At 34.0% G+C, this 20,110-nt stretch overlaps 1 protein-coding gene across 1 annotated transcript; it reads right to left on the bottom strand.

Moving 5' to 3' along the window:
* Positions 1 to 17,409: 17,409 nt before the first annotated feature.
* On the bottom strand, positions 17,410 to 18,678 carry LOC131143918 (ervatamin-B-like). Its single transcript, XM_058092274.1, has 2 exons — positions 18,231 to 18,678; positions 17,410 to 18,002 (listed from the first exon to the last, which is right to left on the bottom strand). The coding sequence occupies exons 1-2, from the start codon at positions 18,676 to 18,678 to the stop codon at positions 17,410 to 17,412; spliced, it is 1,041 nt and encodes a 346-aa protein (XP_057948257.1).
* Positions 18,679 to 20,110: the final 1,432 nt, after the last annotated feature.

Here is a 20,110-nt window from a genome sequence, read left to right as displayed (position 1 = left end):
CCATTGAACTTATTCACATCGAACTTCATCGAAGAGACCCCAACCATTGTTGATCCTATAGCTTTGATACCGTTTGTTGTTGTTCGTCACATATACGCAGCGGAAGCACACAATCTCACACATGAATCAATCAAAAACCACTAATGCAATAACTCGATAATGAAATATACTCAAGAAGCAAACACTCGGTAATGAGACGAATGAAAATACAACAAAAAAAATACAAGATTTATGTGGTTCGACAATTTACCTACATCTACGGGAGCAGCAACTTTGTATCTACTATGAACAATGTCAAAGCTTACAATAGGATTACAAAACATAGATTATATGCGAACCCTAAATGTACATGAACATTAGATCATATCTAAACAATCCCTGTAGAAATCCCCAGAGGAAATCCCTTCGATTAGCCTAATTTACTAGCCCCTGATTTGACATTACGTAACTTGCGCCAACTGAAACAGTCGATAGATTAGACCAAACCATCGAAGGTCTAGAGTAGAAAGAAATAACCTTGCATTCTGCCTGAAACCTTTGATGGTTAGAGCCCAAACCATCGATAGTTATCCCTATGCCTGCACCCTCCTCTTATACTCTTGTTCCTCGCTTTACGTAGCTTTCCCCTGGTGCATGCGTTTCTACTCAAAATATGAGCCATATCCTCAACATATCAGTATTGATTGGAATGGTCTCTTGTTGATGTTTCACATAGTGACAAATTAGGTAATAGAACATGTTGAAAACCAAGGTGTACTCCCAAGAAGGGGGGAGGGGAGGAGGTGAATTGGGTTATTAAAAAATTTTCTTTTAATTCTTTTTGAGATTCTTAACCTCTTGTTGATTTAACAATTACACAACCAGTCCTTAGTTATTTATTCAATCCATAACTCAAGTAAATCAAAACATAAACATTCAGTCAAACAATCAACCAAAGTGTTCAACCCACAAAATTCAATATTCCGCACTTTACTGATTCTCAGCTTTTGTAGCCTCTATATATGAAATTAATTTAAGCCCTGTGGATAATTGATTTCTCAATATGAAGCACAACACTCTTTCCAAGTATTTAGACTTTAAACAATCTCTCAGTTAATAAGTCTTGGGTGTTGAATCAACCAACGTACTCCCTTTCGGTTTCCACAATCCAAAAAAAAAAAATTAATCTTAAGTTTATTTAATATCTAATCCATGTAGTGTATATAATTAAAGAATTTAAAACATCCACGTAGTTTATATATACTGAAAGTAAAGAGAGTAAGGGAAAGAGAGTGACACCGAGTTTTTATAAGGTTCGACTTATCCCCAGCCTATGTCCTTGACTTTGGCAAACCACCAAATGATTCCCTAAACTAGTTCATTTTCAGGTGGAACAACATTGCTACATACTCTTTCAATAGGCTAGAGCCCACCTCTCCAAGTGATACCCCTCACTTGGTCACTCCTTCAATAGGCTAGAGCTGCACTTTCTCTAAGTGATACCCCACGCTTGGTTAACGGTCCAAACACCTTGAATCGTACAAGAACTACAAAAAATACGAAGTAAATGCTGCGTACAAGAACACTCTCAAATAGAGTAGATTAGTACAAAATTCAGTACTATGTACTTCAAGAATTTAAATATCAATATGAAATAGAATTGAAACTTAAGTGTAGAGATCACCAAGGGTTCTTTAGTGGTTGAGAAAACTCGATATGAGAACCGTAGGTCTATGAATCAGCAACAATTCAGATGACTTTTCCCAGCAAGAGTATGAGCAATAGAGAACTTTGAGAAAGATTGAGAGTTTGAAATGCAAGAATGCTGTGTGATTACCTTTTGTTATTAATTTATTGGGGTTAAGGGATTATTTATAGACATTTTAGGATTATTTTCCTTGTTCCTCAAGTTACTTGGAGTGTTCACCAAGTTTTTATAACATTCACATTTTAAAAATTAATTTTTAAAATTTTCTCGTTGAAGTTTAAAATTCAAAATTTCGTGGAGTTAGTTGGCTAAACAAGCGATTGGGTAGTTCATTTCTCAGAGTCATTCGGCTGGACAAACGGCTGAGGTCTTTCTATTTGCCAAAAATAAGTTTCATTAATTTGTCAGTCGGTTGGCTCAACCACGTTCAAAATGGTCAGTCGGCTGGGCGTGTCAATCGGCTGACTGATCTCAGTTCAAATTGTTAGTTGGCTGGGCAGTTATTCATTTTTGGTGTTTGTCAGTCAGCTGGCCAATCGTAGTGTGTTCTGGTTAGTTGGCTGACCAGTTTCATTTTCTGAAAAACTTTTATTTTTATTTTTAAACCCTTTTGTTATTTGAAACACTTTAATGTGACTTGTCAAAAATATTTTTCCAGGGTTTTAAAAAATCTGGTCTTTAAGTCCATATTCAACCCTAAAAGAGTTTCAAAAATATTTCAAAAGATATTTAAAATATGAAGTACTTACATAAAGACTTCTAGGACTTTGAACATTCTTTGCACTTAAGTCTTCATGCTTGTTTTTTCTTTAAGCTCTCTTGCTTTGCTTTCTTTTGCCTCTCTTACTTTTCTTCAAGCTTTAATATACTTTTAAGCTTTCTCTCATATTCTTCAAGCTTTAAAATATCATCTTGAAATTCATGCTTTAAGCTTCATATGATCATCATTATTTGAAGTACAAGCTTGCAATGGATCCTTGACCTTACATTTACATGCTTGATCCTTGTGAGTCTTGAAATATCATTACTCAACCAAATATGTTAAGTTTCTCTTGTTTGTTAGCATCCAAATAGGATGTTAAATCTTATAAGACCAACAATCTCCCCCTTTTTGATGATGACGAATAAGGAGCAAAAATATGAGTAAGCCTTAAGAAGACTCCCCCTTACAATAAGCATTATCTTAACAATATTTGTAATTTCCAGTTCAATATCAATACCATTTTCAATATCATACAATATCATGCTCATCACATTGTTCAAGTTCAAGATCATTATTCAATTTGAAATACATCTCCCCCTTTTTATACATATCATGCTTTCAATACCATGTTTAATTTTTTGCTCAGAACTTCTCCCCCTTTTGACATCAATAAAAAAGAGTAGGATATAAAAAAAAAAAAAAAATCATATTTTTGAGCATATAAATATCAAACATGCATATCAAGCATATGATACCAATTGAAACTTTCATTAATTCTAATAATTGAACTTTTGAATTTTTGATACCAATTGAAACATTAAAGAATAATACTAATTAAAAATTTATGATACCAATTAAAAAAATAATTCATGACACCAATTTAAAAATTAGGAAAAAATCATAATACAAGCAGTGAGTCATAATACTTCCTCTAAATTTAATACATTCAGATTTGATACCAATTATGATTTTAAGTTTATCATCCCATGCTTCAAACATTGATTCATATTATGTATGTGCTCATGGATACTAATATCAAATACCAATATTATATCAAGGTCATAACATGCTCATGGATATAATTATGCTTGTCATGCTCAAATATTAATTGAAATATTCATGGATACCAATATACTTTATAGATACCAATGCTAATGTCACATTATGCACAACTTATGAATATTAAATTATTTAGATGCAAATTTTTCATTTATCCATGTGATCCATCATAAGCATACATGATAAAGAATTAATTTCATATTCATAAAATTCATGTTTCTAAATCATGCTTAATGACTTTATGCTCAGATTTTCAAAGTATAGTGAGCCATAAATCATCAATATTTTCATTGTCTTTAGAGTTTTCAAGATACCAATTTTAAGATAATACACATGTATCATATTGCATATCATATAAGCATGGAGTATATCATTATATTGTGCATTGTACTACACTTTTGCTTAGATTGTTCTTATGTTGCTCAAGTATTTCATACTAAATTTGCTTTTTTATTTTTTTTTTTTTAAATTTTACCTTCAATCAGTCGGCTGAGCTTATAGTCAGTCGGCTGACCTATCCGTTCTCTTTTAAGATGTTTGTTTAGTCAGTCGGCTGACCTATCCTTTCTTTCAAATTTTTTTTGCAGAGCTCTCTTCTTTATCAAAATACTTATGCAATAAGCTCTGTTTGCTTCAGATTTTCTTTTCTTTTGATTTCATGTGAACATCCAAACTTCATATATCTTAATGCTTTCTAATTTAAGCCTTGAATGATTCATTTATTGAAATTTTCATTAGTTTCAATAAGATAAGCATTAATGAGGTTGAATAATTTTATCCTTATTCTCTATTTCAATTTTTTTAATTTGAAGGATTTAATATTTCATCTTGGTACCCATACTTTCTTGGGTCCGGATGGTTTAACAAGGGATGCTTCTTTAATTCTCCAAACTTATTTTGTTTTCACACCTGTCCTCTTTAATGGACATTCGAACTTAACATGCCCCTTTTTCTTACAAAGAAAACATATGGTATGTGTGTAGGCATTTGAGGAGGTGCTAACATAATCTTGAAATGCTTTTGTAAAGTATCCCATGTAAAAATTCTTTTTCCTTTTATTTTTAATTCCATTGAATTCTATGCCTTCTTTATTTAAAGACCTTCTTTGTGAACCAATCAATTTGTCAAAATTTTCTTTTCTTTTAGTGAAATTGTAAATGATTTGGGTTTGATCCTCAATTTCTTTCTTAAGATCATAAATTTCTGAATTTTGTATACTTTTGCCCTTTTCTTGATTTTGAGATATTTTTTATGATTTTATTCTCTAATTCATAAATATATAGATCTTTCTCATTCTCCATAGAAGTTTGGAATTTTAGATCTTCTATTTCTTTCATCATCTTTTCATTCTTACTTTTTAATTTCTTGATTTTCAAATCTTTTTACTTTTCAGCAAGATTTTTAGCTTCTAACTCTTTTATCACAACTTCTTTCTTATTTTCTATTTTCTTGATTTCTGAGTCTTTTTCTTTTTCAACAAGTTTGAGAGATTATGACTCTTTTATCACTCTTTCATTTTTATTTTTCAATGAAGTATACTGTTTAGTTACTTTGACTAGCATTTTATGCATTTTGAATAAATCATTTTGTAACTCTTCATAAGATGACATACACTCATCATTGGATTCATTTGCTGAATCATCATAAGAACTTTTAAAGGATTTGGATGAGGAGCTTTCCTCATCGTCCCAATCCATATAGCAAGTATAAGCAACCTCTTGGTCACTTGATTCATTATCGAAACTACTTGTACTCATATTGTCCTAAGTAGTGGCTTTCATTGCCTTTTTTCTTTTTATTTTTGGAATTTTTCTTAAGTAGTGGACATTCTAGTTTTATGTGTCTATCCTTCTTGTAATTATAACATGTGGGGATTTTATTCTTTGATTTCTTTGTATTGGTTTCTTCTTCATCTGATTCCAAGTTTTGGATTCTTCTTTTGAATTTATTTTTCCTTCTTAGTATTTTTGCAAGTTTCTTAGATATGAAGGCTAGTTCATCCTCTTTATCTTCACTACTAGAGTTTTCTTTTGAAGTTTTAAAAGCAACAGATTCTTGGACTTTAGATTTTCCACTTCTTTCATTCATTGCCATTTCATATCTGAGGAGAGAACCTATGAGTTCATTTAGGGAGGTGTTTTTAAAGGTAAACCTATGAGTTCATTTAGGGAGGTGTTTTTAAGGGTTATTCCTTCCGTTATAGGTGTGGCTTTTGGTTCCCATATAGGTGGCAGCCCTCTAAGTATTTTTCGGATCATTTCATAGGTGGTGTATGTTTTTCTTAAGGCATTGAGGGAGTTAATTATGTGGGTGAACCTAGTGTACATACTAGTGATGGATTCTTCCGGGTTCATCCTAAAAGCTTCATACTCGCTTGTGAGCATATCGATTCGACTGTCCCTTACATCAATAGTACCTTCATAGGTTACTTCTAATTTATCCCAAATTTCATTGGCTGATTTACATGCCATGACCCTATTAAATCCATTTATGTCTAGAGCACAATATAAAGCAGTCATAGCACTAGAATTTATTTGTAGCATTTTATGGTCTTGGTTGGTCCATTCTTTTTCTTCTTTGGGTATTTATTTGCCATCTATGATTTTAGTAGGAATTAAGTCCCCATGTGTGACAACCTTCCATGCTTTCCAATCCATTGTTTGTAAGTAGATTCTCATATATTGTTTCCAAAATGTGTAGTTTAAACCACAAAAATGGGAGGCCTAGTTAAGGATTGTCCTTCTCCAAAGGGAGCTACACCTAAGTGTGCCATCAAAATCTTTATATAACTACTTCTTAGGATTTGTTATAACCCCTCATTGATACCAATTGAAAACCAAGATGTAGTCCCAAGAGGGCGGGTGAATTGGGCTATTAAAAAATTTTCTTTTAATTCATTTTAAGAGTCTTAATCTCTTGTTGTTTTAATAATTACACAACCAGTCCTTAGTTCTTTATTCAATCCACAACTACAACATAACTCAAGTAAATCAAAACTTAAACACTCAGTCACACAATCAACCAAAGTGTTCAACCCACAAAATTCAATATTCAGCAAATTGATTTAAGCCCTATGGTTAATGCAAGCCCTATGAATAATTGATTTCTCAATATGAAGCACAACACTCTTTCCAAGAATTTAGACTTTAAACAAACTCTCAGTTAATAAGTCTTGAGTGTTGAATCAACCAACGTACTCCTTTACGGTTTCCGCAACTTATTGATCAACCAACGTACTCTCTTTCGGTTTCCGCAAGTGTATATGATTAAAGAATTTAAAACATCGACGTAGTTTATATTTGCTGAAAGTAAAGAGAGTAAGGGAAAGAGAGTGACACTGGGTTTTTACGAGGTTCGACTTATCCCCAGCCTATGTCCTCACCTTGGCAAACCACCAAAGGATTCACTAAACCAGTTCCTTTTCGGGCAAAACAACACTTGTTGGAAATGGTGTGATCCCGAGAGGGGGGGAGGGTGAATTGGGTTTTAAAAACTTGTTCACTAATTTAAACAATTACGCCGATTCACCACATATCATATTCCATTCAATATTAAACGCGTGTATGTTAAATGATTAAGCTATTGGTTCATGCATACACATGTATCTCATTCAATGTAAGTGTGTGCATTAAATTGGCATACACATATTGAATTTAAAGTGCAGTAATTAAAATGAGATAGAGAGAGAGAGAGACAAGATTTGTTATCGAGGTTCGGCCAAAACCAGCCTATGTCCCCACCTTGGGTATACTCCCCAAGGATTCCACTAAGCTTGCTCACTTAACCGGACAGAGCAGAAGCCTTTTACATCCTCTCCTTACGGGGTGAGGAAAACTCCAACTCAATTGTTAGGCTGAGCTAAATTAGTCTCACTTACGGGGCTGAGACTCTCTAGTTCAATTCCGGGCTGAACCGAACCGGTCTCATTTACGGAGTTGAGACTCCCCAGTTCAATTCTCGGGCTGAACCCAACCGTTACATGAAAACCATTTTTGTACATGAAAATATGCTTAAAATACAAGCAGAGATGTACACAATAAAACTCAATACATGCACTCTAATATGATATGCAATAATGCTCAGTAGAGTAAGGGTGCTTATCTAAATAGTATTTTGCAATCTTTGAAAAGAATGTATATAATAAAGAGCTTCAAAGATTTAAACCCTACAAAAGATTTTCTCCAAATAATATTTTTCAAGAACGAACCGGAGAACCTAGGGTTTTACTTTCAAATAAGTTTGCACAACAAAACAAAATACAAGCATTTTAAAACTATGTGCAAATCAAAATAAATGCCCAAACTAAAATGTTCTCTTCAAAAAGTTTTTTAAAAAAATGAGTGGATGAGAATGGAGAGCATAAAAAATAACCCCATAAAAGATTTTGCAATAAAAACAAGTTTTGGGGGAACTTTGATTAGGATAAAAATTAGAGAGAAAATGAGCTAATCAAAGTTGCTTAATCTTGGCTTATGAAGGGGTATATATAGACTTAGGAAATTTTTGACCATTGAGGGACACACTAGGAATTATTAAAAAGATTTTAAATGAGTTTAGTGAATTAACCCAGTTTTAATTAAATTTAACCCCAGTAAAAAATAATTTAACCCGCCAGATTCGGGTGGCTAAACCGAGGTTCGGTCGCCCAAATAGACTCAGTCAAAAGGCATTTTTAAATAGTTCGGTCACCTGAGTCTTGGGTGGGCTGGTTGAACCAAAGTCAGAAACTTTCTGTTCGCGATTCGGGTGCCCGGTGCAAGGATGGATCGCACGAGGCATATTTGAACATGGGGTTTGGGTGCCCGGGTTGGTGAAAAGGTATCTGACATGAGTTTGGTCGCCCGGGGACACTCAGTTCAAATTGGTTCGGTCGCTCAAACTAAGTCAAACTTTTGACCAGATAGCAGTTTGGTCGCCCGAGGCAGTTTGAACTGCCTTGGTTCGGTCACCCGAAATCACACAAAAATGCCCTATTTGGTCTTCCGAACCTATTCAACCATGTGTGAATAAGTTATGATTTTTTATGCAAAGGGCTAAGGGTCCTAGGGTCAGACTATGATTTATAAATTTTAATTTACCCTAAAATCTTGGCGTCGGTCGACTGAAGTCTTTCCTACGGTCATTTGATTAACCTACGATTTGACTATGGCATTACTGAGCATCTAAACATTTCATGCAAATGCACGCAATATTACAAACTAGAATAAAAAATAAATGCATTACAAATGAAATAAATGAATGTTTTCTTCTTCCTTTTGCTCTTCAAGCCTCCATGGAATACGCCTGATAATATGATCTTTATGTTTCTTTAGGCTTCCATGTCCTTTACCTTATGTGTGTGCTGAATCATGAACCTGTTAAAAAACACTAAGTGCACACATGAGATACTTGTGCTTTGTCAGCATCAAAATAGGGATCGGACTCAAAAAGTCAACTACACTGTTACACACTCCTTCAATAGGTTAGAGCTCGCCTCTCCAAGTGACACCCCTCACTCGGTCACTCCTTCAATAGGTTAGAGTTGCACCTTCTCCAAGCGATACCTCACGCTTGGTCAACGATCCGAACACCTCGAATCATCCAAGAAGTACAAAAAATATGAAGTAAACATTGCGTACTAGAACACTCTCAAATAGAGTAGATTAGTACAAAATTTAGTACTATGTACTTCAAGAATTTAAATATCAATATGAAATAGAATTGAAGCTCAAGTGTAAAGATCACCAAGGATTCTTTAGTGATTGAGAAAAATCAGTATGAGAACCGTAGGTTGATGATTCAACGACTATTCATATGATTTCTCCCAGTAAGACTATGAGCAATAGAGAACTTTGAGAGAGATTGAGAGTTTGAATACAAGAATGCTATGTGATTACCTTTTGTTATTAATTTCTTGGGGTTAAAGGATTATTTATAGGCTTTTTAGGATTAGTTTCCTTATTCCCCAAGTTACTTGGAATGTCCACAAAGTTTTTATAACGTTCACATTTAAAAAATTAATTTTTTAAATTTTCCCGTTGAAATTTAAAATTCAAAATTCTGTGGAGTCAGTCGGCTAGACAGGCAACTGGGTAGTTCATTTCTCAGAGTTAGTTGGTTGGATAGGCAGCTAAGGCCTTTCTTTCTACCAGAAATAAGTTCCATTAATTTGTTAGTCAGCTGGCTCAACCATATTCAAAATGGTTAGTCGACTGGGCGTGTCAATTGGCTAACTGATCTCAGTTCAAGCTGTCAGTCGGTTGGGCAGTTATTCATTCTTGGTGTTTGTCAGACTGGCTGGCCAATCTTAGTGTGTTTTGGTCAGTCGGCTAACCAGTTTCATCTTCTGAAAAACTTTCATTTTTTATTTTTAAACCCTTTTGTTATTTGAAAGACTTAAATGTGACTTGTCAAAAATATTTTTCCAGGGTTTTAAAAAATCTGGTCTCTAAGTCCATATTCAACCCTAAAAGAGTTTCAAAAATATTTCAAAAGATATTTAAAATATGAAGTACTTAAAGACTTCTAGGACTTTGAACATTCTTGATAGTTAAGTCTTCATGCTTATCTTTTCTTTGAGCTCTCTTACTTTGCTTTCTTTTGCCTTTCTTGCTTTTCTTCAAGCTTTGATATACTTTTAAGCTTTCTCTCAAATTCTTCAAGCTTTAAAATATCATCTTGAAATCCATGATTTAAGCTTCACATGATCACCATTATTTGAAGTATAAGCTTGCAATGAATCCTTGACCTTGCATTTACACGCTTGATCTTTATGAGTTCTGAAATATCATTACCCAACCAAATATGTTAAGTTTCTCTTGTTTGTTAGCATCAAAGCAAGATGTTAAGCCTTGTAAGGCCAATACATGTTAATGCCAATCTGTTGACCTTATAGGTCATATCCCGTTTTGATTATGACAAATACTCTAATATTTAATTATTGATGAGTTTGTATGCAGGACCAATCAGAAGTATCATATGGTGCACGCATATGGACTTAACGAAGACGAAGACTCAAAATGTTTATTCATTGTAATTTATATTTATCATTTTGGGTCTGTAATAGTAACAAAGGAAAATGGTCTGTAATAATTAATGTCTTACCTATATGGTAGGATATATAAGCTCAAGACCATAGATGGATCTTAGGGATCACCCTTCGACGCCATATTTTTAGAGTATATGCTTAAAGGCCTTAGATTGACCATAGGATCCACAATATTGCATATAAATGACCCCCATAATCTTAGTGTTTACTATCATGTGAATAGGGGTAATTTTATAAGAAGAAAAATACCAAAATTTATGAAAAATACATGTTCGGTCGACTGAACTTAAAAGTATATTTTCTCACGGTCGACCGAACCGGCCTGGGTCAATGGTTTGACCACAAGTACGGTCGATCGAACCCTACTCAGTCAATATATCCTGGTCGACCGAAATCCCACTAAGTCAAAGTTTGACTTCATGGTTGACCGTACTTAATGCTTAAGCCAATCATTTGGTTGACCGGATCCCCACTGGGTTTCGCCAACCTCCTGGTCGACCGAACCACTTAGTTCAAAATCACCTGGTTGACTGAATCACGCTAGAAAGAAAAATCACTCTTGAGACCCTTAGTCCGGTCGATCGAACTCCCAGTTCATTTTTTGCACAATCGACCGAACCTTGTCACTTGGTCAATTGAACCTTGCATTCAGTCGACTGGTGCTCTCGGGTTGGACATGATTTTTATCTCGGTTAAATATTTTAAATAGGGTTAATTGTGCTAGAACGTTTTAAAACAATCTTAATAATATTCTACATGTCCTGAACTGTTATAACTTTGGGGAACTCTATATGTACCCTCTCATTTGCAAAAATTAGTGTGAGATTAGCAAATCAATTAGCAACTTTTCTCTGATTTTCAAAAGCTCTATTTCTCACATTCAAGCTTCATTTCTTCATTCTTACTCATCTTCACTGCAAACCTTGTTAAGTAAGAGTATTATTATGAGTTTCTAGTTAAGCTTACACTCTCGTTAGTTCTAGTTGATTGACATACTTTTTTATCCGAGAGTAAGCTTGAGTTTTTCTAGGAGACTTTATTAAGAAGTCTTTCGTAGGAAAACTTCGTAGAGCTTGTGAGTTTTACATCATCATTGCAATACTCAAGAGTTTGTATTGCTTTTTGTTTGTGAAATAAATTTTTACGAACCGTTTTCAAATATCCCGTGTGCTTATTTTTTAGAAAAATACTTTTGGGATATTTGCTTGTGAAGATCTTTGTTATTGTACATTTTGATTGATAATATCTTCTTGATACAAAGATCAAAAAATTTTACAAACCGATTTCAAATATCTTGTGTGGTTTATTTTGAGAAAAATATTTGTTGAAGCTATTTGAAAGTGTGCTTGAAGATAAACATTATTTTACAAATCAACTTCAAATATCTTTTGTGATTTATTGTGAGAAAAATATTTGTTGAGGATATTTGAAGCGTGCTTGTGATCTTTGTTGTTGTATTGTGATTAAGAATATTATTTTAACACAAAGATCCTAGTACTTACACTCTCACGCACTGATTGCAATATTTGTATAAATATGTGAGAGTAGACATTTAGACTACACTGAGCTTATCAAGTCCTATTTTATGGTAGTGTATTGATTATATTGTACGTATTTTAGTACATATCTGCTTGAGAAGAAGCATATTTTCGTGTACAAAATTTTCATATCATTTGTTGTATTCTAGGCACGGGTCTAAAGAGAGAGACTAGCCCTATTGAATAGTCCCAGATTGGTTTAGACCTGATTAGGAAAGTTAGGTGCACCATCCTTGTAAGATGTGTTCGTTGAGGTCGGTCCCTTGAATTGATCTGGTTGTAAACGGTGCCGCTCCACCCATTAAGTGAGCTTATAGTGTAATCCTTGTGCGGGTGTACCAAGGCGAGAATGTAGGCAGTATTGGCTGAACCCCGATATCATATCTGATGTTGATTTTATTTTCCACAATTTATATTACGCACATGTATATTTATGTTTATTATTTGAATATTTGTTTGGGATTGTGGATATGTTGAAAGACCCTAGGTTTGTGAAATACTGCCTGCTGGATTAGCTAAACCTAGAAAAAAATTTTAAATACCAAATTCACCCCCCTTTTGGGATTGCACCAAAGCTAACACAATCAATGACCTGTGACCTAGTCATGTAAATCAGGTTCGAATTTAAGGAATTGTGCTTCGTTTATAATGGCATCAAGTACCCAAGCCCAATCCATTTATTATTAAACAAGTTAAGCTAAGTAATATCTTGATTTGTGTTTTACAACATGATGTACTTACTTATGTAAAACTTTAAAAACAAATAAAAGATGTGGTCATTGATGACTTGATCAGAGATTTTTTTAAAAAAAATATATGTGAAATAAGATCAATTTAAATTTTCTCTAAACCACACACACACACGTGCATATAATATTTATTTATTTATTTATGAACCATATTTGAACTACAAAAATTTCCCTAGTGTCTACATATTGGTTTCAAATCACAATGGCCTCAAAAGTAAATAATTTTTCCAATGTGAACGCTCTAACGGTCAAGTTGGTGTCTTCCTTATGAATTTTAAATATTTTAATTGGCCCAATTTGCATGTATCTCTTCAAAATAAAATTTCCCTAATGTAAAGTCAAGAAGAGTATGGCCTAGTTCTCCTTATTTTTCTTATTTTTTTTAATTTTTTATTTATTTTTCTATTTGTATTTATGAATGTCCACATTCCCTCATGGAATCATCTCTTGTTTTCACCAAAAGTTGGCTCAGACACACACAATGCTTGAAAAAAGATAGGATCCTAAAACTTTATAACAAATATTTTGAATCTGATTACTAAAGAAAAACATGAATATCTTGATGGACATGAAACCAGATGAAATGTGGACAATGTTGGAATTGGTGTGACTTCAAGATGGGGGTGAATTGAGTTTTAAAAATATTTCTACTAATTTAAATACTTACGCCGATTCACTACATATCATATCCCATTTTAATTATAACTGTGTATGTAAAAACTGAATAAGCAATATGTGCAAACATACATGTGTATCTCATTTAAAATAGACGTGTGCATGCAATTTGTTATAACCGTAAATGAAAAAGCATGCATATGTTGAAATAAAAGTGCATAAATTAAATGAGATAAGGAGAGAGCGACACACGATATTTGTTATCGAGGTTCAGCCAAACCGATCTACGTCCCCGCCTTGGACATACCCCCCAAGGATTCCACTAAACCTGCTCACTTAAATGGGGCAGAGCAGAAGCCATTTACAATGTTCTTATGGGGCGAACATTCTCGAGCTCACTTAACGAGTGGAGCCAACACCACGCACACTTTCCCAAGAGGGTGCATCTCCTAGTTCTCTTAATCGGATCTGAACCAATCCGGTGCTCTCCTAACCGGGTCTGAATAAGTCCGGGACTATTCACATGGCTAGTCTCCATCTTCCCACAACTCGTCGGGAATACAACATCAATAATAATAAATTTTTGTACAAGAGAGAATGCTTCTCAAAAATCAGATGTGTACAAATTTAAGGCTCAAAACATATGCACTTTCTAATGATATGAAATATGTTCAGTAGAGTAAGGGTGCTATCAAATAATTTTGCACATAAAAAATATATATGAAAAATAAGTATTATTGTTCTCTTATAAATATTTTTGCAAATAGAGAATATTTGGAGAATCTAGGAATTTAAGCTCAAGAAAATATTTGTGTTGTAAATAATTTTCTCTCAAAAAATATTTATCAAAGAAATAATTAAGAGAAAACCTAAGCAAAACGCTCAAAAATGTTTTTCAAAGATTAAGTGCCTAGTGAGAGTATGTGCAAATAAAATGCCCTAAATAAAATACAATCTCCTAAAAAATGATTTTGAAATAAATGCATGAAAGAGAATTGGAGAGATTTATATAAAAGATTTTGCCCCAAAAGAATGATTTTGACAATAAAAATGATTTGGGGGAACTATGATTAACAAGGGATTTGAGAGAAAATTTTGGTTAATCAAAGTTACTAATCAAAGAAAATGAGGTGTTATTTATAGATTTCTAAGAAAATATGACCGTTAGGGGACACACTTGGTATTTTTGAAAAGTTTAATTTTAGTTAATGACATTTTACTCCTTTAAAAAATTTCCAACCCAAGAGGTTTGGTCGACCATATAGAGGGTTTGGTCGACCATATTGACAAGTTCGGTTGACTGTGGAACTTTTGAACTACAGGTTTAGTCGACCGTCTTAGGGCGATTCTGAACCCATTCGTGGGTTCGGTCGACCAAGACAAGGTCGGTTGACCGTTCCTATAGATTCGGTCAACTAAACTAAGGTTCGGTTGACCATTCATAGGGTTCGATCAACCGGGGCCAATTTGAACTACAAGGTTCGGTTGACCATTCATACGGTTCGGTCGACCATGGCCATTTGAACTACAAGGTTCGGTCGTCAAAGTAGTTGGGTGTTAGACACGCTTTAGTTTGGTCGACTGTGAATGATATGTTCATTTCAGAACGGTCGACAGTCCAAAGTCAAAAAGTTGACTTCCGAACAGTTCGGTTGATCGTGGCAATTATAACTCCACAGGTTTGGTCGACCGTCGCAGGTCAAACTTTTGAATTTTGGGCAAACAATGGTTCAGTTGACCAAGCTAGTTATTACTAGTTTGGTTTGGTCGACTGAGAGTATTAACAATGAATATTTTGCCCAAAAAATCTGGCATCGGTCGACTAAAGGCTTTGTTTTGCCTCGATTTTGACCCTTAAACTATTCATAAAACTTTGTATGATTTTAGTCTTTTTAGAAAAAGATTTTCGGTGAAATGTGCTGGTCCCTAGGGTCTTTCTGAGCATTCATCCATATCACGCAAATGTTTGCATTATTACAGATCAAAGATAAAAAATTAAATGCAATACGATTACAAAACAAATGTCTTCTTCTTTCCTCTTCTGTCTTTTGTGGAAAACGCCAGTTGATGTGAGCTTTCTGACTTCCATCTTCATCTTCCGTGTGTGCATTCGAAATTGTAAACCTGTTCAAAACATTAGGCACATACATAAGATGCATGTGTTTTGTCAGCATCAAAACAGGGATCATACTCAAAAAGTCAACAGACAAGAGTTACAAAAACTCTCAAGAATGAAGGAATAACAAGCTCAAATCTTCACCTACATTGAAGTATTCCAATAATTCTAGATGAAAAAAGTTTAAATGAATCTATTGTTAACTAATAGGCTGCCTATGTTTCCTTCGTGGGATCAAGTCCTTACATAGTTCATATAGAATTAACTAAGAAATGGATGATGGTATGCAATGTAAGATGACATTATTTTTTATTGTTATGGTTCAAGGTATAGGGTGAAACAAGAAAGGGTGTAAAGGTTATACCTAAAAACTAAATGATAACCATGAAGAACTACATATTTCATTGCTTGATGTCACATTGTATTGAGGATTGGCATATGTTTTAATTTTTATTTGGTTTACAAGTGTAGCTTAAGCTACATCTTTTGCAAGGTTTATGATTACAAAGGCTATGGTTTCTTGATTTGACACAGAATTCTTGGTAAAACATTGAAATAAATTTCTTGATATCGATCAAATGAATTTGTTAAGAAGTGCAAATACATATAATTTGGCAAGTAACTATTAAACTGTCAATGAGTTGTGCATACTGAGGGTTGCCAATCCATTATAATCACACTGAACCTAATACACATAGTTGAAACATAAGTTTTATATGCTTGTAGATAACCTTACGAGTTTAGATCCTATGGGACTTTTTTTTTTTTATGTTTTTTTTCCTCTTTGTAACATTGTTGGTGCTTCTCGATGGACTCTATACTCAGTTTAAATATAAAGCTCAATTATAATTAATTTGTCGAATCCAAACCATTGCTCAGTCCTGCCTTAGTTGGGTTACCATCTCTAATCCATTTAGATTGAATAGTAGAAACCTATATAACCTACCACACATTAGTGACCATAATCTTGAATTATGTAACTTAGCTTAACCCAAATTACCATGATTTTATATGATAGAAATTTTCTTAATTAATGGATTTAATGATTCATTGTATTATTATTTTAAGAAAATTTACAAAATAAAAATAAAAATAAAGGGTAAGTTAATTCAATTTTTGAAAGATGTTTAAGATTAGAATACAAAATTATGTTAGAAAAATAAGAAACTTAATGATCATGAGAAAAATTATTTAAGCACCTCACTTTGTCAATTTCATATTCTTTTTGAAAATTGAGAAAGTTGATAGCCAAGTGCCCTATGTGGTTTTTTTTTTTTTCCCTTTTTTCCTTTTTCTTTTTTCTTTTAGGGATGGTTGATTGCCAACATTAAGTGTTTGGATATGAAAAAGAAGGCATGCTGACAATTAAGATTAATGTTCACATTGTCTTCTTCCCTGGGTATCAAAACATGTTAGATCATTGAAATGCATTTTCATAAACAATGGATGATAATGCAATTGAGGTTAGTTTCTCTTTGAACATCTACAAAGGAAAACATGTAAGACATGTGAACCATCCGGGTTAAGCATTGTGGTCTGCATTGGTTGTAGATCCTGTGTGTTTAATTCAAATGATTTAAAAATTCATTAAGTTTTAAATATGACCAAATAAAAAAGTTGAGTTTGTGATTGCTTGCAAAAATGCAACATTATAAACAGAAGAAAGAAGGATAGAGAAGATTGAAGAATCCACAAAACTAAATAAATCTTATATATATATATATAAGTAATTAATGAACTATTCCAATTGTTTCATTGGGAAAATTAATTAGGGGCGAAAAGCGAATCACATCTCTAACTTTATTTATTTTCTTTAGAAATTCCATACACATAAAGAAGAATGCATAAAGAAGAAATTCATAGCTAATATAGTGGACAAACTAGACCAAGATATAAGGATTTTTTATCACATAACTTATGTAATAGGGTAAGAAGGTCGTATGGCAATGCCACAAAAACCCTTTGGATCATCAACATCCCTTAACAGCCTCATGTATCCATTCTCACCCCAATTCTCACTCCATGAATTCTTAATTAGCCAATATTTGATTCCATTTTCATCTGCACCGTACCCTACAATTGCAACTGCATGGTTTTGCTTAGTTCCACATGGACCACTAAATATTCCGCTAGTGTAATGTTTGAAGTAATATCCACTAGCATCAACGATGACAGAAACTGGCTGATGGGCTACTGCATTTAATAGCGCTGTCTCATTATTAGAAGGTACATCTTCATACCCACTAATCTTTGCCGAAGGAGAGGCTGCCCTCTGAATGTTGCAATATCCATCATATCCCCTGTAGGGGTAGGTTTCTAGGCTACTAAGTCCTTGGTTTTGTAGGACATAGTTGAAGGCATCATCCATCCAACCGCCTTCGCAACCTCTACTCATTTCATATCTATTGCAATCTATTAGTTGTTGTTCAGAAAGAGAGATCAACTTATTAGTTTTGAGCTTGATAATTCCTTCCATGGATGCAACTGCCGAAAATGCCCAACAAGATCCTGCATTCAACTTATGTTATAGGCATTATAATGCTTGGTTAGTGAGCACATGTAAGTACATACATAAATATTATGTTTTCTAAGATACGTACATTTTAAATCAAAAGAAAAATACAAGACCAATCATCAAAATGCTCAACAATTTGCATATTCTAGTTCTATTGTAGCTCGTTCATTAAAAAAAAAATGATAATAGAAGTAAATTAGAAGAAGTTTTCTCATGAGTACCGCACTGATCCTGGTTCTTAACCGAAGTAACAGCTCCCCTCTCCCTCCAATCGAGGCTGGACGGGACATCAGTCACGCTTTCGTAGCCGAACGGCGTCGGTTCGTACCACACCTGACGGGGGTACATTCTGTAACCAGTATGGGAGGCCATGAACTCTTCCTCAGTCCGGTCCGCAAACTGGTTGAGGCTGAGGGTGTAGGACTGATTACCGGCGCTGTTGAACTTCTCGATGAACTCCACACTCTGTTTAAATATCATGAAGCGCCTCTGCTTCTCGGCGCTGTCGGTGTATTGGCGTCCGTAACGAGCCATCCATTGCTCGTGCCTCCCCTGCATGGAGGTTTCCTTCAACGCGCGGGACAGGGCCTGAGAAGCCGTCATCCCAAACACCACGAGTATGACAGACGCAACAAAGGCTAAATGGCTTGGCGTTGGGCTCATTGCCATTTTGCCTGCTTAAATTTGTAGGAGTGCGTGCGCTGTAACACTCCACTGCAATAATTAATTCTTATTGGGAAGCTCTACTGGTATTTATAGAGAGAATTTAAAAAATTCTATTGATATATACACGTATATTTGGATGGAGTTCGTTGCTATAACAGCGAACATTGTGGGCCCTGATGGGATATTTTTCCCACATGCACTGTTAATTTGACTATGTATGCGTGTAGACTTAGTAAAACGGGTAAAATTCTGTTAATTGAAACCAAATCACTTATAACTAATTCTTATGTAGTTTAAAGATCTTTTATCCTCCCTTAACCGGATCTAGTTAGGTTTACAATGCATGTCTAGAGACCCAATTATTAGAAATCTAGAATCATTCACATGACTCAACTACTCAAGTCCAATTGAAGGTTTAAGTTTTAAGATATGAACTAAAAATCAAGGCCCCAAATGCGGTTGCCAATTCTCCTAGATGTACGGTCTAATCTGGATGAAAGTCAAAAGCTTATTGATTCAACTTGATTTGATTGAATAAAAACCGACAAAGAAGAATCGATCAAAGTCTTAGAAACATGAAATTTTGAAAAAAAAAAAAAAACATAATTTAGAAGAAAACTTTAAAATAAAATCACACTAGCACTACTCTAGTATGGCGAGGCACAATCAAAATTTTGGGTTAATTTTACATTTTTATATCTATGATTTTTGCCTACATGAATGCATAGTTATGAACCTATTAAATGATTAGAAATTCTATTGCAATAGTCACTATAGGTAATTCACATAGATGTTTACTTTTGTCACTGTTATTGACATAACTTCAATTACTATGCTATGAAATAAATTGTAGATTATATGTGGTAGAAAATTATGAAAGGTATACGTAAAATGATGGATTGCTCGGCATTCGCCAGTGATTATCTTATCCAAACCATCATTAATGCAACAATTAATTTAGTTGAACATGAATTACAATTTTCTCACTCGATAATCCGTCTAACTTCTCATAGATTATCTAACTAGATCGGCTATTTTAGGTTTAAATCTATGCAAGTAAATGTATGAATGCAAGTATTGTTTTCGATACATATGCAAGCTTGTGAATTTGTCATATCTTTTCTTTCTCTTATTTTCCAAATTCTAAAGGAGGCCTTAAGTTTGGATCAATATGTTGATGATCAAGATTATAAAAAATCTAAGCAAAATGAAATCTAGTACATGTGGCTACTCATGGATACATTTTCTTTCCTTTTTTTTTTTTCTTAATTGGAAAGTTTAAAATCTTTACTAACAAGTTAAAGACTTGTACAATGGAGAATGATATGAAAATCTACCGGGAGCATAAAGATGTGCACCTCCATAAATAAAAGGTTTTAGGACACATGGTTTGAGAGTGTTCATACATTCTAAAGGCTCACCTCTATCAAGATAA

This window comes from Malania oleifera, chromosome 12 (genome assembly GCF_029873635.1).
Source record: "Malania oleifera isolate guangnan ecotype guangnan chromosome 12, ASM2987363v1, whole genome shotgun sequence".
NCBI lineage: Eukaryota > Viridiplantae > Streptophyta > Magnoliopsida > Santalales > Ximeniaceae > Malania > Malania oleifera.
This window is presented reverse-complemented; position numbering and strand designations above follow the sequence as displayed.

Bases quoted from the DNA above. Each gene is read 5' to 3' on its own strand.
- LOC131143918 (XM_058092274.1), bottom strand. From the start codon at position 18,678: ATGGCAATGAGCCCAACGCCAAGCCATTTAGCCTTTGTTGCGTCTGTC. The intron at 18,003-18,230 runs GTACTCATGAGA...AGTTGAATGCAG, and splicing joins TAAGAACCAGGATCAGTGCG to GATCTTGTTGGGCATTTTCG.